This window comes from Rutidosis leptorrhynchoides, chromosome 1 (assembly GCF_046630445.1).
Source record: "Rutidosis leptorrhynchoides isolate AG116_Rl617_1_P2 chromosome 1, CSIRO_AGI_Rlap_v1, whole genome shotgun sequence".
NCBI lineage: Eukaryota > Viridiplantae > Streptophyta > Magnoliopsida > Asterales > Asteraceae > Rutidosis > Rutidosis leptorrhynchoides.
The window spans coordinates 218,072,016-218,096,265 of NC_092333.1; the positions used below are offsets into that span (position 1 = coordinate 218,072,016).

Consider the following 24,250-nt stretch of genomic DNA (forward strand, 5'->3'; position numbering starts at 1 on the left):
CCCAGCTCCAACCACCAGTTCCAGCATTGAGTCGCGACGCGACCTGGTACTGTACCAGATGCCCAGTTCTTAGATATAACTTCGACATTCAATTCCCATTATAAGTCGCAACGCGGCTGAGCATGTCGCGACGCGACCTTACACAGAAACAGATGCCGCAGTTAACCGTTTATGATCCATTGAAGCCTTTACATCATATATTCACTACACAACGCAAAAATCACCTGTCTTTAAGCATAATTACAACATTTATGTACGTAAAATGATCTTAATATGTACCTCGAGCTCGTACCCGATGCACCAACATAAACATAACATTTGGTCCCATAACCTACAACATGTCAACGACTAAAAGAGGTAAGCGTTACGCTTAGTGAGTAACGCAAGGAGTTAAAAGACAATTAACCATATCTGAGCAATAATTAATAGCAATAAACTCCATTCGTGACCCGTCTTCTTGGTATCTAATCTCTTATGCAGAGATTGTTAACCCTGGATCATTTCTCCCTGTCCCATGTCAAGTCATACTACATCATATCTAAAATGCATTGGATAATAAATCTCATATCGTAAATACGTATGTAAAACGATACAATATCTCGTATATCAGTATTCATGAGATCTTACCTCACTTACTCATTTTGTGAGCTACATAGGATGTATTCCCACATACCTCTTTTGGTCTTCCAAAATCGACATGTCCCCTCGTGATTACTTCGACATTTAGTCTATGATCATATTTCTCTATGAACTCATATCTTAATCGATAACTACCTTTATAATTATCTTACTAAGTTTAGACTCTATACAACAACATTGCAATCAAATAATTTTGCGAAATGAAGTTTTGTTGATAGTAGTGCATTTTTTATTGTTGGCATTTTGTGTGTGTTTCATGAGATTTACATTTTAATTTATAAGTGATTTTGTCAATACTATTTATGAAATTTGCCTGATTAACCTTAATACCCCTTATTTATGAAGTTTGCCTGATTAAGATAAGGTGATTGGTTTCACTTTGGTTTTTGTTTTGTTTGTAATGTGTTTTTGATGGATTACCTTTCCCATGTAGTTTGTGATTATCATATTGTTTCGATATCTGTGAAAACTATGACTTTGTTTCTTTTGTTTTCATTAATCTGTATGCAACTATAGTTACGAGGGTTTACATGGTAAAAGAGTATATCATAATAATAACCAGGTGTTAAGTATTAGTTTACGGATTTGGTGCTTGTGATTACGAGTGATACTGCATACAATAATTCTGAAAACAATTTGGCTATACTGTTGTTCACTTGCTGGAAATTTCATACTTCAGTGTAAAATGGGTAGTGTTGTTTCATACTTTGATTGAATATCTCCCATCTGATTGTTTTACCTACGTCAGTGTTATGAATAATAAAGCTATGTTATTTATTTATTTTTTTTTGAAAACTTATTTTTTTTTTCAATCAGATGTAATTAGATTTATCATGCAGAATCATATGATGTGATTCGGTTTTATAATCACATGTAATTGGCATGCAGAATCACATGTGATTTACTGTATGTCAAATCCAATCACATGTGATTGAAAAAAAAGATTGAAAAAAAAAATTGAAAAAATATTTTTTTTTCAGTCGCATATGATTGTCGCGCTACATATGACACTCTAATTGATCTCATGAATCTCAACTTAAAAGTTGAATTCATTTAAATATTCTTCATAATATATACCCCGTGTAAAAAAGGATTAGATATTATAATAGACAAAAATTATAGATAATAACTAGGGTATTTTTGAATTTTCACCTTTTTTTTTTTTTTTAATTTTAACTAAATTTCATTTCACCAACAAAGTCCCCCACACTTTTTTTCAAAAATTCAAATCGACCCCTCAAACAGCGATTAAAGTGTCAAATAACCATTTTCATAAAAAATCTTAAATGAATCCACCCAAATATTCAACGGGTCATGTCTTCTCGCTCGCAACGAGTTATTTTTCCGACACCATCGTTAAACTCGAAATAATTTTAGGAACACAATGTCACTAACTATACGCAAAACGAACGTTAAATATTTGGGGTACTTTTCATACACGTTGATTTTGCGTTAAATTTTTAAAAGTCGACAATTCCATAGCGAAACCCGGAGATGCACATGTATTGTTAATTTAAAATAACATTTAAATCTTTCACGGGTTATATCTTTTAGTTCGACTCGAGTTGCGCTTCAACGACATCATCGTTAGCCACGAAATAATTTTACAAACTAAACCCAATAAAATACATTGAAAACCGAACCCCCAGCGCGCGAAGGAGGGTTCGAAAACTAGTTTTCCTCTAATTACTTTTCGTAGTTTTTTTATATATATATATATATATATATATATATATATATATATATATATATATATATATTTCGCACAACAAAACAACACTTACTAGATCATCATTCTGCTAACTGTGAAAGCGCGGGAAACCCTAACCCTACTCCATCACCTCCGTCCGTCGCCTTCCGCCGCTAATCGTGATCACTTGACGCTGCTTCTTTTGCATCAGTCAGATTACTTGTCGATAAACATAAACCATATCACATTGGTGGCAGGTATATATTTATCCTTATCCCTATGTAGTTATGTATATTGATAAAATTGATAAATGCGTTTTATATACATAATATATTTACTTATTGAACACTATATTAACTTGTTCAGTTGTTCATTTCTGATCCTGAAGTATTTTTTGTCGATTTCATAATCACTCCCCTTTAATTTTCGAGTGATTATGTCAATTTGTTACTGTATCAAATAATTTTGCGAAATGAAGTTTTGTTGATATTAGTGCGCGCATTTTTTATTGTTGGCATTTTGTGTGTGTTTCATGAGATTTACATTTTATTTTATAAGTGATTTTGTCAATACTATTTATGAAGTTTGCCTGATTAACCTTAATACCCCTTACTTAATTTTGAAGTTTGCCTGATTAAGATGAGGTGATTGGTTTCACTTTGGTTTTTGTTTTGTTTGTAATGTGTTTTTGATGGATTACCTTTCCCATGTAGTTTGTGATTATCATATTGTTTCGATATCTGTGAAAACTATGACTTTGTTTCTTTTGTTTTCATTAATCTGTATGCAACTATAGTTACGAGGATTTACATGGTAAAAGAGTATATCATAATAATAACCAGGTGTTAAGTATTAGTTTATGGATTTGGTGCTTGTGATTACTAGTGATACTGCATACAATAATTCTGAAAACAATTTGGCTATACTGTTGTTCACTTGCTGGAAATTTCATACTTTAGTGTAAAATGGTTAGTGTTCTTTCATATTTTGATTGAACATCTCCCATCTGATTGTTTTACCTACGTCAGTGTTATGAATAAATAAATCTACATATGTTATTTTGTTGTTCTAATCTGCTTTGTCTTGTACTTTTGGAGATTGTATGTGGTAGAACTTTCTTATCCGCTTCATTCTTGTGCTCTAAAAGACTAAAACTAATATGACAGCTGTTATGTTCAATTACTAAAAATAATATGACAGCTGTTATGTTCAATTTCAAAACTCGTATACATATTTTTGCTCACTATTATCTCTAATTGCAATTGTTATAAATCAGGCTTACTTTAAACAGAGTTTCACTGTAGATGATGTTGCAACCATCAAGAAAATATTTCGAGATGGACCAGATCAGCAAGCTTCCTCCAGGCATAATAGAAACCCTTTTATGTCTTTTACCGATTCAAGATGCTGCAAGGACAAGTATCCTCTCTAAAGAATGGAGGTATCGTTGGATCACAATCCCCATACTTGCTTTTATTAGAGATACGTTTCAAGTAACTGATGACGCTTTGCTGTCCATTCTCGACCAAATATCAGGCGGATCAAGTGAAAGGAAAGTAAAGGCCAAGAGGTGTAAAATTTTCAATGCTGTATACCAAGTTCTGTTAATGCATGAAGGTCCAATACACGAATTCACCCTTTCCCTATGGGCGGATAAGTCTTGTGTTGAGGTTGACCATATGCTACATCATTTGTCGCGAAAAAATACTGTTAAAAAATTAACACTTGACATTTGCTGCGGGTATAAGTTACCTTTATCTCTCTTCTCGTTTGGTCAGTTAACGGACCTATCTATCATCAGTTGTATTCTTGACCACCAACCAACATTCAAGGGATTTGGTAACCTTACAAGCTTACATCTGCAAAGCATAAGTACCAACGTGAAAACGCTTATGCATCTGCTATCCCATTGTCCTTCTCTCAAGAGCTTGAATCTGGTAACTTTTATTTAAAACATGATATCGAACCTCATAGGCTTTTAATGCTTATCTGAACATTGCAGATTGGATACTATACAACTATCAACTCTAGTGACGATTTATCTATTGCTGACATATTCAAGTGTTTACCGATGATTGAAGATTTGTATATTGGTTTTCACGTCATTCATGTAATATTACCCACTTTGTCAATAACTTGCTCAATTTTGTAGTGAAAAAACTTCTCTTATTGATTACTGATCTTTTTGGTGGCTATGGTTGTAGTGTTTTTGTCCAGACGGAATTCCTGAAAAGCTTCCAACTGCATTACATCACCTCAAATACTTGTTTATGAAGGATGTATTTATTTATAGCAGTTATGAGTTACCTTTTGTCATTCTTGTAATGAAAAGCTCTCCAAACCTGAAGAAACTTAAGCTACAGGTAAATTGCATAACTCTGTTTCGTATCGTGTGTTTTTATTATCTGTGCAAATGGGGATGTTACATGTAGCTTATAGACGCTTCATATCATAATGCAAATGCGGTTGGCTCCGTCACACTTGAAGATTGTTCAAATATTTGGCTGGAACATCTGAACGAATTAGAGATTCTGCAATTTCATTACGTGGAGAATGCGTTGAATTTTGTGAAACTTATATTGGCCAAGTCACCCGTGCTAAAGAAGGTGAGGATATTCCTCGACGTATATGTTGATAAGGATGAAGAGTTGCAGATTCTGAGGGTTCTTCTACGTTCCCCACGTGCATCACCAGTGGTGGATATCATTGTTTGACATGTCCAAACCAGTTGGTCCTAAAAACTTTACATTTGGTATTTGTTTATGACTTTTGATCTGAAATGCTAAGAAAGATGCCCTTTTAAGCAGCTTAAATTAATTGAAAGTTGTTGCTCTGTCATTTGATATTGTGAATTATTGTCTTTTTCCTTGGAAATAGTAGGATCTAAGTTTACATATTTGATGCTAGGTATTTTCAATTGTTGAACAACTTATAACAAAATACAATGGACAAATAAGTAGTTTTACAATTTTCATTTAACGTATCTACATACAAATTTATCCCATTTTTATAATACAAAGGCACACTCAATAAACATTATGTGAACTAATTAATGAGTCAAATTGGGGTTTTGTAAAAATTTCTGTCAAAACACCAACTCTCGAGATGGACCTAATAGGCTCTCCTCACCATGAACTGAATTCCAGCACCAGAGAACAAACAACAAACCGATAAACACTTGTAAAACCAATGTATAACCAAAACTCTGATGAACACTTGTAACACCACCAGTAAACAAACAACCAACCTCTAGCCTACACCCTAATGGAGAGTTTCCGGTGAGCACTTGTAACTCTGAAACATTCCGCGCGTTAGGGTCGTGTAGCTCCAACAAACAATGATAAACGAGGAAACTTCAGCTGAAAATCCGGCGATCTGGAAACTAATTGAATAATCTTGAACCCAAGAACCGGGGTAAAACAGAGTAACCAAACCACCCATATAATCAAACCCACCACACCGAGCTCATAATACGTGTGATAACTGTCGTATTCGTCACCTGTGAAGGCGGCGAAAGGAGCGAGAGGTGACTCGAAAACACGAAAGACACCAGCCATAGAGGGACGTGAGAAAAGGACCATAAAAACGATGAAGAGCTATGAAGGTCACCGGACCACCGTCGAGATGCCGGTGATTAGATATCAAGAAAAAAATTGTGTGGGAATAACAAATTTGAAATCTTGGGAAAGGAACTTTTTGGCTGAAAAATGTAATTAAATTAATACGGATCCGAAGATCAACAAGTGCAAGATAATACAAAAGAAACCCAAACGAGCCCTAGCTAAACTAAACAAGCCTAAATAAAATGCTTCACCTAACATGGTAAAAACACGTTTACCTAGGATACAAAGCAGAATTAAGACTATTACAAATGAAATCTGAGTACCGGCTATACTAAACAATGTAAATGAACAAACTAACAGCGATGGTGATTCGGAGAACGCCGTCCACCATCGCAACAAAACAACCATCAGGAAACCCAATTGCAAGGACGCTCAGCTGCAGCTAGCTATGACAAACCGCCACAAAATGTTAATTAATGTCACATCAACGATAAGAAGTTGATATAGCCAAAGGGATATCTTGATTAGTGACTAGATTTGAAAATTGAATATTAATTAGTTGATAAGAAGTTTAAGATGATGGTAATGATAGCCGGCCTTTGATTATGATTTAGTGATAAAGCGATGTTGATATAACGTTGATATGACTGTTAAAATGTTCAGTTTGTTATTATAGAGAGTGGTCTAACTATTCTTTGTCACGGCTGTAGTTAGAATACATTTGACTAAAAATAATTATCTTCCCTTAAGACTACTCCCAACCATGACATATTTCCTCTGCAGAACTAACTGCCACATTAGCGCCGCATCAGCATTTTCTCATCAGGACTAAATCAGTACCAAACACTCCTAATCATGACATATTTTAAGACTACTCCCAACCATGACATATTTCCTCTCCGGGACTAACTATCACATCAGCGCCGCATCAGCATTTTCTCATCAGGACTAAATCAGTACCAAACACTCCTAATCATGACAAATTTCCTCACTTTTTATAAATGATTTTTTTTTATTTTATTTTTTTTGTTTATTTAATTTCTTTTCTACAACATTAATATTTAAGTAAATACTAATTTAAAAAACTACGATTACATAAATTAAATAACTATACGATTAAATTAAATCCTAAAAAATTAAAATTACATAAGTTTAAAACTACGATTACATAAATTAATAAAACTACAAGTACGTAAATTAAACGACGGAATTGACCCAATCGAGTCATCACTCACGTATCCGTCATCGCTACTCTCGTGAGGAAGGACATCTCATATATGTTAGAATAACACACGATTGGTTCCGAGCGTACCACAGCTTTGCCGATTATTTCATACAATTTTTTGTCGTGCTTAAGAAACACGAGTTCTTGCTCGTCTTCATCAAAATAGAAAAACTCCGATGCCTCGAAATCGACGGTTTACCTTACAAAATTGAATACGTGGGGCAAATTAAATTCATTAACGTTAATATCGATCAACGTTTTTTCGATGTATTCAGTAAAAAATTCACCGGTATAAACGTCGAACGTAACAAAGCACAAAGTCATTAAAATATGAAGTATGATATTTAATTAACTGAGAATGAGAGAATTTAATGATTTTGTAGTTGAAAATGAGATATGTGAAGTATTTATAATCATAAAATTGTTATAAGTCATAAAAAGTGGCCGACAAATTTGTGCTTACAGTCAAAGGCAAATCCTATTTGATATCTCATGAATGAATTGTACAATGGAATTTGAGTAATATAAATAAGGATCGATGAATGTAAATCAAATGTACCAAAAATTATAATATACTCCTTATTTTCTCTCTTTCTCCCATTCTTTTTATAACAATAGAAGTATTCAAATAATAGGCCAACAAATGTAGTTATAAACCTACTGAATTATAACACGTTATCAGCACGAAGTGCTCCGTATAATCAAGGTTTATCTAAGCAAGCAAGTCACTAATCAAGGTAAGAAATTCTTTAACGATATCTTCTATTATTTATTAGTAAGAAAAATATTATTATCATCATAAGTAAAATTATAATTCTGTAATCTAACTCTTATTAACTTCACTAAAATTTATATTTATGTTATTTAAGTTATATATGGTCGGTTATACCGCCTGAATTATATTTCTGTAATCTAACTCTTATTAACTTCACTAACATTTATATTTATGTTATTTAAGTTATATATGGTCGGTTATAGCGCCTGAATTATATTTCTGTAATCTAACTCTCATTAACTTCACTAACATTTATATTTATGTTATCTAACATTTATGATTACTTATGCAATTAATCATTATTTATTTCATGCATACTAATGTTTATTCTTAAATTTATTATTTATGCATAATATGTTTATTCTCTTAATCTTAGTATTTATACTAAACGTATTTATACTAAATGTATTTATAGTAATCGTATTTATACTAATAAATTTTTTTTATTAAAATTATTATTAATACAACGAGTACATAACAGTCGTTAACGTCAACTAATGACGTTACAACGGTCATATATACATAACGGTTGTTAACGTCAGCTGACGACGTTACAACGACTATATTTTTCAAATATAAAATAAACATCTTCGTTTTCACATTTTCACAAATCAATCTTTATTTTCTCAGATTACCACTTTCAAAAGTTTTTGTAAAGATGATTCACACAAGGATAATTTTTCCTATTGTATTGGTCATACTAACTATCATCATTGTTGCTAATATACCACCGGGTGAACCTATATTCTATCCCGCCCTTGTGGTTTTATTATTTGTAATCATACCATTATTCTGTTGTTTGCTACTTATGAATTTAAAATGATTCTAATTTCATGTTGTTAGAAATTGATTATGATTATGATTTATGTTGTTCATCTTTCTAAAATTAGAAAATGTTAAACTTATCAAAGCTTGAGTTTGATGCCCTAGACGTATCGGGAACAAACTACACATCATGGGTCATGGACATAGAAATAAATCTTGGATCATTGGGTATTCTAGAAACTTTAAAAGAAAACAATACTTGTTCTGATCAAGATAAATTAAAATCAATTGCTTTTATTCGTAAACATATTGATACCACCTTAAAACATATGTATCTCACTATCAAAGATCCACATGTTTTATGGGAAAGTATCAAGAGTAGATTCGATAATCAAAAGGAAATATTACTCCCAGCTGCGAGGGAAGAATGGAGAAATCTAAGGTTCCAAGACTTTAAAAAGGTAAGTGAATACAGCTCGACCATGTTCAAGATCCGTTCAAAGCTTCAATTCTGTGGTCAAGAAATAAGTGATGCTGATATGATGGAGAAAACTTTCTCCACAATGCATTCTGCAAACATAACTATACAAGAAAATTTGAGATTGCAGAATTGCAAAACTTTTTCCAAACTTCAAACTTATCTCTTAGTTGCAAAAGTGAATAAAGAATTATTGATGAAGAATCAAGAATCTCGTCCTACGGGTGCGCTAGCATTTCCTGAAGCTAATGCTATTAACAATAATAATAATAAAAAAGAAATGCACCTGGATGAGGACGTGGGCGAGGTCGTGGTCATATTGGCCAAAACCATCATCATGGAAATTACCATAACAATAATAAAAATCATAACTATGTTCGAAATCACCCTTATGGTAATGGTCGTGGTGGTGGTCGTGGTCGTAATGGTTACGGTGGTGGTGGTCGTGGTCGTGGACAAAGAAATAATAATTCACAAAATTATAAATTTCAACCACCATACAATCCCACAAATCATAATGTTGAAGGAAGCTCTTCAAAGAATATTGAAGATTCTTGTTATCGATGTGGTAAAATTGGCCATTGGTCTAAAAACTGTCGAAAAAATCAATATTATGTTAATCAATATCAAGAATCCGTAAAAGGAAAAGGAAAAGAGGCAAACCTTGTGGATGACCTTGATACAAAAGTCACTAACAAGTGACTACTTTAATGAATAAATTTCCTATTTTATGTCCATATCAAATAAATGGATGTAGATTTACGATCTATATCATATCTATATGTTTCCTTATTATGTACTTTCATTTATAACATATTTTGAATGTAATATATTGATGAATTATGTACGCATTATTTGTTTCTCATATTTTGAAGTTCATAATGTACACTAATGGAGTGCAAAATCAGTCAAATGGTGGGGATCTTTGTATTGCAGACAGTGGTACCACACACACTATACTCAAATCTAAAAAATATTTCACTGATTTTAAAGCAACCGAAGGAACGGTACATACTATATCAGGTCCTGTGAATTTAATAAAAGGAATGGGAAAGGCAAAATTCATGTTACCAAATGGTACAAATTTTCTGATAAAAAATGCCTTATTTTCTCCCATGTCAAAGAGAAATTTGTTAAGCTTCTCTGACATATACCAAAATGGATATGATTATCAGTCAGTGACTACAGAAAATGATAAATATTTAAGTATCACTGACAAGAAGCATGTGATTGAAAAACTACCAAGACTTAGTTCTGGTTTACATTATACATATATAAATGTACCAGAAACACACATGGTAGTTAATGAAAAGGCATGTGATCCTGTAATAATCAATCTGTGGCATGAAAGATTAGGTCACCCAGGATTAACAATGATGAAAAAAATAATTCAAAATTGAAAGGACTACTACTAATCCATCCGGACGACGTCCATATCGATTATAAACGATTTACAATAGTTGATAAAATTGCGATGATCGACTCCAAGTAATGTCCTTAACATGAGCAAATGCACAACGGAAGACTTAATTCGTACCTGAGAATAACATGCTTTAAAATGTCAACATAAAGTTGGTGAGATATATAGGTTTGATGCTAGCAGCGTTATAACTATGGACCACAAGATTTCATATATTTAAACATAATACACTCGCAAGTGTATGTAAAATTAGTTGAGCACTTGGTAACCATACTTAACATTTAAATCATCGCAGCATATTCTTAAATAACCACTACACCGTACCAAGTGTAGTATACAGAAACGAAGTACTGTGCAACCGTTTAAAACTGGTCGTCCAGCCCGGTTGGGGTTGTCAGGCCCGATAGATCTATCAACAGGATTCGCGTTTACATTTCTCATGTAAATATTAGCTACCAAGTATAAAGAAATATGCCATGGTACAACTCAACATAGAATTTATTTTTGATCACTTGTGTCCATAACGTAAATCATGAAATGCATGTATTCTCATCCCAAAATATTTAGAGTTTAAAAGGGACTATATACTCACCATACTGTATTTTGTAGTAAAAATACATATAACATCATTGAACACGTATAAGGTTGACCTCGAATTCATGAACCTATATCAGTTATGTATGTTAAAACATGTAATCACAATCCAACAACTTATATTTATATATATATATATATATATATATATATATATATATATATATATATATATATATATATATATATATATATATATATATATATATATATATATCCAATATACACTATATTTTTAGTAATATAATTGTTAATCTAAATGTTATAGATATAAATATTGTGTTATATTATTATAAATAACAATTAATAGGATGGTAGGTAATATTAATATAGTCGTATGTAAAATATATATTTTTTATACAAATATCATTTGTTTGTTAAAAGATAATTATAATATTTACTAAAATAATGATAATAATAATAATGATAAAAATGATAATAATGTCACTAAAAATGATACTACTAATAATAAGAATAATAATAATAATAATTCTAATAATAATAATGATAATAATAATAAGTAATAATAATTGTTAATTAAAGTTATGATAATTATTATAATACTTATAATAATAACAATAATTAATAATAATAATAATAATAATAATAATAATAATAATAATAATAATAATAATAATAATAATAATAATAATAATAATAATAATAATAATAATAATAATAATAATAAATATGATAATAATAAGTTTTAAAAATAAATACTACCTTCAAAAAGAGTCCCTAAAAAGAAAAGCCCCATACCGGGCTCGAACCCGTGACCACTAGCAAACACGCTAACACTCTTGACCACTCCTCCAGTTTCTGTTTTCTGTTACTAAATGCCACCGATTTAATTATAATCCGTATTATCTAGTTCCTACTTCATCTTCCTCAGTTCCAAATTCCATTCGACTAAACATCACAATTCCTAGTATTACTGTTATATGATGTAACACAGAAACGATATTCAACGTGATATTAACTAACAGAGAAAAGAAAGAAAAAAAAAACAAGAAGAAGAACAAACCGCTCGTCGCTGCAGTTCTAAAAAAAAAAATATGAATATTGTTTTCAAGATGAATTAGGCCAAGCTTATAACATAAAAGTTGTTGTAAATCTTTTTTGAAAACTTTAGAAATCGTCAATTGTTCCATAAACTCAAAAACGAACTCGAATTTTATCGATAAACATTGTTTGACTTTTTGAGAAAATTACTTTGACTCGACAATTAACAATCAATATCATAATTTAAAGCTTGAAAATTTATAGAGAGATTGAGTAAGAGGTTTCTAACAAAATAGCATTTTTACATTTTGGATTTTAATTTGATTTCGTGGTTTTGATTTATAAAAACAATTACAGAGGTTTTCGGTTTTCACTGTAAAAGAAAGAAAAAAATATTAATTATGAAATAGCAAAATTGGGTATTTGTTACAGACAAGGGGATTCGACTAATCTTAATTTCATAGCTATGATGATCGATTTTAATAGTATGCAGCAGGGTGTCGACTAAGAGTCACGGGCAACTAGTAAACCAAACAGAAAAAAAAATAAAGAAATAAAGATGATAAAGACATAATATTACACGTATTTATATATTATATATTTGAATTATTTATCTGAATTATATATCTGAATTATATATCTGAATTGTATTATATTCAATTTTATATTCATGTTTATTAATTAATAATATATGATAATAATACAAATAATAATACCATTTATGTAAAAAAAAATAATAAACTAACAAGATTATCTTTTTAAATGATGAAAAATAATTTTGTTAATCATGATAGATGATAGTTTTCATAATAATACTTTTATATTAATAATATTAATAATAATATAACAAATCAAATTTTTATATCTACATATTATATTAAAATAATAATATTCATAACATTGATATTAATATTAATGTTATCATTAGTTGAATAATGAACGTAATAATAATATCCCTATAACAACTAGATTTTAACTTGTAATAAGAGTTCATATTCTAGCTTTACATGTTATAAATTATTTAATACTTATGTTATATAATAACATCTTCGAATATGTAATATTTGTATATTTTATATTTGATACAATGTACAAATATTTTTAATTATATAGAAATTATTAATATATATATATATATATATATATATATATATATATATATATACATATATATATATATATATATATATATATATATATATATATATATATATATATATATATATATATATATATATATATATTCATTCTAATCACAACTCAGCTATTATATATATTATTTTACATTTTTAACTTTAATGTTTATATTAAATTTTATTATTTCCAATTATTAATATATATATATATATATATATTTACATATTTATTTACACACAATTGTTCGTGAATCGTTGGGCATGATCGAAGGTCAAATGTATACAGAAACATAGTTCAAAAGTTTTGAGGCTCTAACATTACAGACTTCGCTTATCGTGTCGAACTTATATAAAGATTAAGTTTAAATTTGGTCGGAAATTTCCGGGTTATTACAAAAATACACATGGACATCCATTGATGGATCAAAAGATCCCTCATGATGCACTTATCCCATGTACATCATGCTCACTTGGAAAATTGATAATAAGACCATCACATCTTAAGGTTGAAAAAGAATCACCAATGTTTCTTAAAAGAATTCAAGGTGATATATGTGGACCAATTCATCCATCATGTGGACCATTTAGATATTTCATGGTCCTAATAGACGCATCTAGTAGATGGTCTCATTCATGTCTATTATCAAGTCGAAATGTGGCATTCGCAAAATTTTTTGCTCAAATTATTAAATTGAGAGCACATTTTTCTGATTATACTATTAAAAGGGTGAGATTGGATAATGCTGGTGAGTTTATATCTCAAGCATTTAATGATTTTTGCATGTCTATTGGGATTGTTGTTGAACATCATGTTGCCCATGTACATACACAAAATGGTTTAGCTGAGTCACTAATCAAACGATTGCAGTTAATAGCTAGACCATTGATAATGAGAACAAAACTCCCATTATATGTATAGGGTCATGCAATTTTACATGCTGCATCATTAATTCTCATTAGACCAAGTGCAAGTCATACATATTCTCCCTTGCAACTTGCTTTTGGCCATCAGCCAAATATTTCCCACCTTAGAACATTTGGTTGTGCGGTTTATGTTCCTATCGCACCACCACAACTCACTAAAATGGGTCTTCAAAGAAGGATGGGAATATATGTTGGATATGAAACATCTTCAATCATAAGATATATTGAACCCATGACGGGTGATGTTTTTACAGCACATTTTGCTGATTGTCACTTTAATGAAACATTGTTCCCTAGATTAGGGGGAGAAATAAAAAATAAAGAAAATGATGTTTCATGGTGTGAACCTCAATTAATGTAACTTGATCCTCGCACAAAAGAATGCGAGACCGAAGTTCAAAAAATAATGCATATGCAAGAACTTGTGAATAAATTGCCTGATGCATTTACAGATACAAAAAGAGTGACTAAATCATATATACCAGCAGCGAATGCTCCAGCTCGAATTGAAATTCCAAAAGCTGGCAATAATATCGCTCTTGAGTCTTTGTCACGCCAGAAACGTGGGAGACCAATTGGTTCCAAAGATAAAAATCCTCGAAAAAGAAAATCAGCTGATAATAAGGTAAAAGAAAGTGTTCAAGAAGAACCACAAATCAATACTCCTTCTGTAGAGGAGATTGATGATGTCAATACGTAATTTTCAATCAATTATGCACATTCAAAAATATTATGAAACCGAAATGAAATGAAAAATCTTGATGAGATATTTTCATATAATGTTGCATATGACATCATGAATGATGATGATGATCCAGAACCAAAATCTGTCATGGAATGTCAAAATAGACATGATTGGGATCATTGGAAAGGAGCAATTCGAGCTGAATTTAAATCGCTCAATAAAAGAAAATTTTTTGGATCTATCATTCTCACACCTAAAGATGTGAAACCTGTGGGATATAGATGGGTTTTTGTACGAAAAAGAAATGAGAAAAATGAAGTTACAAGGTATAAAGCTAGACTTGTAGCTCAAGGTTTTTCTCAAAGACCAGGAATTGATTATGAAGAAACTTATTCTCCTGTTATGGATGCAATTACTTTTAGATACTTAATCAGCCTGGCAGTTTCTAAAAATTTAGAAATGCATCTCATGGATGTTGTGACTGCTTATCTATATGGATCACTAGATAGTGATATATATATGAAGATACCTGAAGGATTTAAGGTATCAGAAGCAACCAATGCAAAACCCAAAGAAATGTACTCAATCAAGTTACAAAGGTCTTTATATGGGTTGAAACAATCGGGTCGCATGTGGTATAAACGATTAAGTGATTACTTGATAAGCAAAGGGTATACCAATAATCTTATTTGCCCATGTGTATTCATTAAGAAAACAACATCCGGATATGTAATAATAGCTGTTTATGTCGATGATCTTAACATCATAGGTACAAATAAAGAGATCCATGAAGCCATTCAACTTCTAAAGAAATAATTTGAAATGAAAGATCTCGGAAAAATCAAGTATTGCTTTGGTTTGCAGATTGAGCATATGCCTAATGGTTTACTTGTACATCAAAAAACTTATACGGAAAAGATTTTAAAACGTTTCAATATGGACAAGGCAAAACTATTAAGTACTCCTATGGTTGTTAGATCACTTAATGTTGACACTGATCCATTTCGTCCCTGTGAAGATCATGAAGATATCCTAGGACCAGAAGTACCATATCTCAGTGCAATTGGAGCTTGATGTGCAGCGGGGTGTATACAAAATAGTATTATTTTTAGTACGAAATACTATTAAATATGCTACAATTTTACACAAGTTATTTATTTATTTATCAAGTGGATATACTTAAACCTTGCTACAACACTTATAGGCAGTGTACCTAATCGTATTATAGTATAGTTTTTAGTAAGTCCGGTTCGTTCCACAGGGAAAGCTCGAGAGGTTTAACGCACACAAAATAGAAAAATAGAAAAATATATATCTATAAAGTAGTAGTATTATTATTATATAAAGGGAGGTTTTACCGTTTAATGACCGGTTTGTCGATTTTAAGCGTAAAAATAAATGACGGAATTTAAAGTGCATAAAATAAAATTACAGTAAAATAAATGACAGAAAATAAAATTACAGTAATTAAAAGTACGGTGAGAAATATAATAAAACAATTATGCTTATTTAAACTTCCATAACCATGATGTTTGACTTTTTGATTTTAGTTTAGTCCAATGGGTTAATTGTCCTTTGTCCTGGAGTATTTGAAATCTATATGGTTTTTGTCCAAAATAGATCATCGGTCATAATTATAAATTGCTCGGCAAATTAGCCTTATTCCCGAAGTCAAATATTCCAACTAATTAGGGATCCGAACTGTAACAAGGTCTTAATACTTTGTTTAATGAATACACCAGGTTATCGACTGCGTGTAATCCAAGGTTTTAATTCTTTGTTAACAATTACACCAAGTGCCCTTGAATGTAATTCACCCCTGTTTTATTGGTCCATGAATATTAATTTATCCAATTGATCACTTTGAATAATCAATTACCCAACCCAAATAATTAATTAAATGATTGTAAAGGATGTCGAATAAACGTCACTAAATAGGACATCCATAACCATTTAATAATTTATTTAGATTAATTAATTTGAAGATAGGTTCGACAGGCTCCCCTGAGTTGTCATCCAATTTAGACAATACTCCCCATCTATTAATTGTCCATGGTCCAAAGTCCACAAGAGTCGGTCTTTTGTCCATATCCTAATTATGGTCCAAAGTCCAATAGTCCCGTCTTAATTTAGTCCAACATCACGATTACTTCGGTATTAAATAAGCATAATAACGGCTTAGCTACTAGACATTAAATTAAAAAGGAAGTTCATAACTTACAGTGGGTATTAATTTTATAGCGTCACCCGGACATGGTTCTGACTTAAAACCCGTAAATTAATTGTACCATAACTAAAACTAAATCATTATTATTAAATTTAAAAGTAAAATTAAAATTATAATATATATATTACATATACGTTTACATATATATATATATATATATATATATATATATATATATATATATATATATATATATATATATAGATTTTGATTGATAAAGGGATTAAAAAGGGGTGGTCTAAATTGATGAATTGTAAAGCCTTTTATAGGCGAAATGAAAATTTGAATTTTCATTTACGACCCCTGAACTATGCTCAATTAATAACTTTTTATTATTTAATATTATTCTTATTATGAATTATTTAAATATTATATTTTATTCTTGTGCATAGTTGACTCGTAATTTTTACACCGTTGCGTCGAGCGTTGAGAGTTGGTTCATGTCCCGGTTCCGGATTTTCGAACGTCCTTTCGTACTATTTTATATCGTGTACTTTGCGTTTTGTAACTTGTACTCTTGTCATTTTTAGACGTTCTTCATCAATAATTTGAACCTTTTTAATTGTATCTTGTACATTTGAGCTTTTTGGACCTTTGTGTCTTCAATTCGTCGTTTTCGCCTTTTGTCTTCGCACTTATTTAATATAAACGAATATTACTTGAAAATGGAACAATTGCAACTAAAATCTTGTATTTCTTGGGGGATAATGCTATGAAATATATGTTCCTTTTTAGCCTTATCAATATTCCCACACTTAAGCGTTGTTTGTCCTCAAGCAATATAGTCTTGAAAAACACTTGAATCACTTCTTTATTCTTCACACTTTGTACATCAGTGATTTCAATACGGCAGTATGAACAATGATAGTAACGATGTGGTTAAAGGTGGGTGTGTCATCCACAGTTGCCTCGGGTTTAGGTCAACGACACTTGAAATCAAATAGCCGATTTACTTTCGGTTTCCAAAGCAAAGTGCACATTTGAAAGGCGGTTTACAGTCCCACATGACTATGAAAATTTAGATCCTTAAGGAAATTGGATCTTTATGAAAACATTTGATCTTTTGAAAATTCAAGCTAGATTTTACCCTAGACAAGTTTTCTGATTTAACCCACCATTCGGTGTTGCAAAATATATTTGTGGATCAATATTTTGGCTAAAACTTTTAGGCTCGTGTAATCCACTGCTATCCCGGTATCGGAAAGTACACATCCAGTTTACTTGTTCCGTATATTACCTTTCGGTAAACTACCGTCCGGTTGTAAAGGAAAGCGATGAACAAGAAACTGTTAAGGCAATGTCTAATGACATGCATTTGTTCATGGTCTAATTACGTGTCGGATGCTAGTACTATCCTTGGTAGGAGCAATAGTAAAGATCATCCTATGATTTTTCGGTCTGGCACAAGGTCCTGTCTCCGACCATGCTATGCAACCACCGTTCTTACGGTTGACACCCGATTTGGTTCAGGTGACCTAATGAATTCCCGGTGAATTCCTAGGATTTTACGTTCAATGGTAATGAACACATTGAAAATAGGGTTTTCAGAAAACAAATCGGTTTGTAATTTTGATCAAAATATTTTCTCGTTCAAGCTCGAGTTTAGATATCATTGAATTCCATGAGTTTGAATTCTCAATCTTTAAGGTCAATCTCTAGGATTGAATAATATCAGTCTTAAAAGCTGATTTTTAATCTTTAAGGAGATTATCCTTTCTGGGGATCTGATTCATTAGTCTTATCCAGTTAATTTGCATGGTGCCCCCCCATTGTACGAGATAAATTCTTCTCATGGTTAGGATAAATCTGACCACTTGGCGACCCTGTTTAATGCTGAGGTCCGTGGATTTCCTGCTGATTTTAGTGATGACTTTTCTAGATTTTTCGTCAACCTACAGCTGGTCTGGACGACAACTTCATGACCTAAATCAAGAAGCGCATTTCTTTTTCAGAAGACTTTACTTCCTTTTAATGATGGAATTGATTCATCGTGTAGATCCATCTCTTCTTTTCTTTCATCGGGTAAAACAGTTAATTTAGTCCAAAACAAAAACACCTGCAATAACTTTACAGAAACATGTGATAGATAGTTTTTAATTGAATAACTTGGTACATTCTCCCCACACTTAGTTTTTATTTATTTTTTTCTTTGCCTTTTTATTTTCTATGAATTCAAGCGTTTTGGGTTGTTTCTCAATTTATGTCCTCGAGGTAACAATAATTTCGGCATTAACACCTAGTTTCATTGTTCATAAATATGTATAAACATGATTTTGATTTCATTTAGTTGAAAATTTTTCAAATTTTCGCAAAATTTGGTAAATAAACCAAGTGTAAACCCGAGAGAATTTATAACCCTTCCCCACACTTAAGATCATGCAATGCCCTCATTTGCATGAAATCAGACTCTAATTATAAATTCATGAGGGTAATTAGTGTAGAAAAGTTATTGGAAATACCGAGTTTGCAAACATGTTGTTTTATATCACATTTGATATTTTGCGTCTTGTCGTCAAAATTAGAAGCTTTTGCTGAACTTAATGACATTCTTTGAAAGTGCGCTGTTTTACCCTGTTGTTTACATGATAAAATACAAACACATATACATATTTTTGAAGTTGGGTATATTACCCCACATTCAAAAATTTATAAAATCTAAAAAAAAAAAAAAATTTTTTGGCATACTTTAGATCAATAAAATTAAAAATAATGATAATAAAATTTTTCGCCCCGCCCTCGGGTAAAGTAATTTCGGCTCAACGACCTAGTCTTCAACTCACGACGAATTTTAGAAATCATTTTTTTTTCAACTTAATGAAATAAAGTAAATTTTTGTTTTTTAAAAAAAACACAAAACTTAAATTTAAAAAGCATATTAATTTTATATAAAACCTAAAAAAAATAAAAATTCAGAATGGGGGGAGAAAACTAGTTCTTTAGTGTCTGCTAGCGGAAAAGACCAATCGGATTCCATTCTCGGAACTACACGAGAACAGAACAACTAACTCTAGATAACATTTTCTTAGAACATTTGAATCTCCCCACACTTAGGTAGCTGTGGTGTCGAAATTGTGATTAACTTCATCGTCAATTTCTTTTGGACCATAATCAACTTGCCTATCTGTGACTTTTTCTTTAAGCCAGTGCCCGGCTTTTTCCGTAATATCCCAAAATTCAACTAGTTTCGCCTTTTCTTTAGGCAACAGATTGGATACTAACCGGTTACATAACTTAAAGTTCCCCTTACTTCTAGCATCGATAGCCCGTTTAAAAAGTTTCTTCATTGAACTATTAATAACGGGGTCATTTAATTTCGTATCAACAACGGGGTTCTTTATTATCAAGTCATCATTAGGTGTTACTTCATTTTCCCCACACTTAGGCGTTTTATTATTGTTAAGCACTGCCGTTGGAGTTGGTAAAACAACATGGTTAATACCAATCGTTTTTGTTGGTTCAACGGTTTTGGTTGGTGGAGATTTAGACTTTCGAATCATAAAGGTGATTGATTTGTCATCACTACTAAGTGTCATTCTACCATTTCTTACATCAAATAACGCCCTGGTGGACGCAAAGAATGGTCGACCTAAAATTAGAGGAATGTTTAGGTCCTCTTCTATGTCAATGACAATAAATTCGACTAGAAAGGTTAAATTGCCTACTTGAACGGGTAGGTTGTCAGCAATTCCAACTGGGTGCTTAATGGTTTGATCAAAGAGTCGAACACTCATATCCGTTGGACTTAACTTACCTTCACCTAATCTCTTATATAAGGAAAGAGGCATAACACTTACACTTGCACCTAAATCTGCTAGTGCATCATACATGACACAATCACTAAGTAGACAAGGAACAATAAATTCACCCGGATCACCTACCCAAGGTGGAGGTTTTGGTGGAACTGTCTTCACCGGGTTTATATTTACGGTTTTTGTTTCTTGCACTTTCTTATTCTTTTTCTTCTTCTTCTTTCCAATGGTAACCCAAACTTTATTACCTATTACTTGCTCATACTCAACTCCTTTTCTTGGAAACGGGATGGGTGGTTTGTATGGTGCCACCACTGGCTTTACATACTCGGGTGGTGGTGGTGTAACTTCTTCATTGTTACTCACATTTAAAACCTTCCCATCTTCTGGTGCTGGTTTTTCAGAGTTTGTTGACACCATATTAACATTCTCATTCCGAGGATTTACTTCAGTATTACTCGGTAGCTTTCCTTGTTCCCTCTCACTCATCATGCTAGCAAGAGTACCTACGTGTTTTTCAAGATTCAAAATGGAAGCTTGTTGAGTTCTTAATGACTGATCAAACCTCTCGTTCGTTTGGGTTTGAGATGTAATGAATTGTGTTTGAGATTCAATCAGCTTTGCCATCATTTCTTCTAGATTTGGCTTTTTCTCTTCGGGTTGTTGTGGTGGTTTATACAAGTTAGGTCTTTGTTGATTGAAAGTGTTGTTTTGAGTTGGTTGGTTATTCGAACCTTGTTGGTTATACGAGTTATTGTTGGGTCCATTTGGATTGTAAAGAATGTTTTGATTTCGATTGAAGTTCAGCTTTGGCGGTTGATAATTATTTTGATAATTATTTCCCGGCCTTTGGTTCATATAGGAAACATCCTCTCGTTGTTCCATCGTTGGTTCAATGTGACAATCTTTCGTTAAGTGTGGTCCACCGCATTGCTCACAACTGATTCGTATTGCGTGAATATCTTTATTCATCTTTTCCATTCGTCTTTCGAAAGCATCTATTTTTGCGGAAACGGAATCAAAGTCATGGCTAGAATCGGCTCTAGCCGCTTTAGATGAATGAAAAATATCTTTTTCTTGATGCCACTCATGAGAGTGGGAGGCTGTGTTATCAATAATTTTGTAAGCTTCAGTTGCAGTTTTCTTCATAATGGAACCACCAGCTGTTATGTCGATGTCTTTTCGTGTAGCAACGTTGACACCTTGGTAGAATATTTGTACTATTTGGTAAGTGTCTAAACCGTGTTGAGGACATCCTCTCAACATCCTTCCGAATCTTGTCCACGCCTCATATAATGTTTCGTTTGGCTTTTGCGCGAACGTAACAATTTCTCCTTGAAGTCTTACGGCTTTAGATGCCGGAAAGAATTGTTTAAGAAATTTTTCAACTAAAACGTCCCATGTTTCAATCGCCCCTTCAGGTAACGATTCTAACCAATCTTTGGCTTCTCCCTTTAAAGTCCAGGGAAACAACATGAGATAGATCTGTTCATCCTCCACTTCTCGGATTTTGAATAGTGTACAGATCCTATTGAACGTACGAAGATGTTCATTTGGGTCTTCATTCAGCGTACCACTATATTGGCACTGATTAGTTACCATGTGTAGGATTTATCCTTTGATTTCATAATCTGGAGCATTAACTTCTGGCTTAATAATGGCGTGACCTTGGCCAGTGCGTTTAGCTCTCATTCGATCTTCCATACTTAGAGGTTCTAGATTTTCCATGATTGGATTTGTTGTATCCGAATCACTAGAGGATTCTGATTTAACGGTTTGGGGTTCAGGATCTTGGAATTGTCCTTGAATATCCTCCGGGTTCTTAGTTGTGAAGTCGGGTTCAAAAGATGGATTATTGGAAATTTGAGTTGGAGTATTTGTTCGACTAGATGATGATTCTAAAGAAAAATCAACGGCGACGATATTTGCTAAATGTCTTGATCGAGTTATAGGTGGTGAACGTATGACAGGTGGTGAACGTTTTGCTTGGTGCATTCACAGAATATCCTATTAGTTATAAAAATAATAAGAAAAACTTAAATAAGCTATCCAATTAATAGACTTTTCTGATTTTTTCCCACGTTTCGAATAGCCAAAAGATGCAGCAGAGGGGCAGGATTCGTTTGGTCCAAAGTACACAAGAGTCGGTCTTTTGTCCATATCCTAATTATGGTCCAAAGTCCAATAGTCCCTTCTTAATTTAGTCCAACATCACGATTACTTCGGTATTAAATAAGCATAATAACGGCTTAGCTACTAGACATTAAATTAAAAAGGAAGTTCATAACTTACAGTGGGTATTAATTTTGTAGCGTCACCCGGACAGAGTTCTGACTTAAAACCCGTAAATTAATTGTACCATAACTAAAACTAAATCATTATTATTAAATTTAAAAGTAAAATTAAAATTATAATATATATATTACATATACGTTTACATATATATATATATATATATATATATATATATATATATATATATATATATATATATATATATATATATATATATATATATATATATATATATATATATATATATATATATATATATATATATATATATATAGAGAGAGAGAGAGAGATTTTGATTGATAAAGGGATTAAAAAGGGGTGGTCTAAATTGATGAATTGTAAAGCCTTTTATAGGCGAAATGAAAATTTGAATTTTCATTTACGACCCCTGAACTATGCTCAATTAACAACTTTTTATTATTTAATATTATTCTTATTATGAATTATTTAAATATTATATTTTATTCTTGTGCATAGTTGACTCGTAATTTTTACACCGTTGCGTCGAGCGTTGAGAGTTGGTTCATGTTCCGGTTCCGGATTTTCGAACGTCCTTTCGTACTATTTTATATCGTGTACTTTGCGTTTTGTAACTTGTACTCTTGTCATTTTTAGACGTTCTTCATCAATAATTTGAACCTTTTTAATTGTATCTTGTACATTTGAGCTTTTTGGACCTTTGTGTCTTCAATTCGTCGTTTTCGCCTTTTGTCTTCGCACTTATTTAATATAAACGAATATTACTTGAAAATGGAACAATTGCAACTAAAATCTTGTATTTCTTGGGGGATAATGCTATGAAATATATGTTCCTTTTTAGCCTTATCAGAGCTCTTATGTATCTTACAAATTGTACAAGACCTGACATTTCTTTTGCAGTTAATTTGTTGGCAAGGTTCAGCTCAGCTCCTACCAAAAGACACTGGAATGGAATCAAACACATATTTCGATACCTTCGAGGAACTACTGATTTAGGATTATTTTATTCTAACAAATCAAAACAAGATTTGGTTGGTTATGCAGATGCAGGTTATTTATCTGATCTACATAAAGCTAAATCTCAAAATGGATATGTATTCCTAA

General features: G+C 31.9%; 1 protein-coding gene across 1 annotated transcript; it reads left to right on the top strand.

Annotated features, from left to right (window-relative positions):
- The first annotated feature begins 3,666 nt into the window (after positions 1 to 3,666).
- On the top strand, positions 3,667 to 5,043 carry LOC139894581 (F-box/FBD/LRR-repeat protein At1g13570-like). The gene is made up of 4 exons (XM_071877952.1): positions 3,667 to 4,266; positions 4,332 to 4,439; positions 4,534 to 4,692; positions 4,762 to 5,043. Exons 1-4 carry the CDS (start codon positions 3,667 to 3,669, stop codon positions 5,041 to 5,043), a joined length of 1,149 nt encoding a protein of 382 aa, XP_071734053.1.
- The last annotated feature ends 19,207 nt before the right edge of the window (positions 5,044 to 24,250 follow it).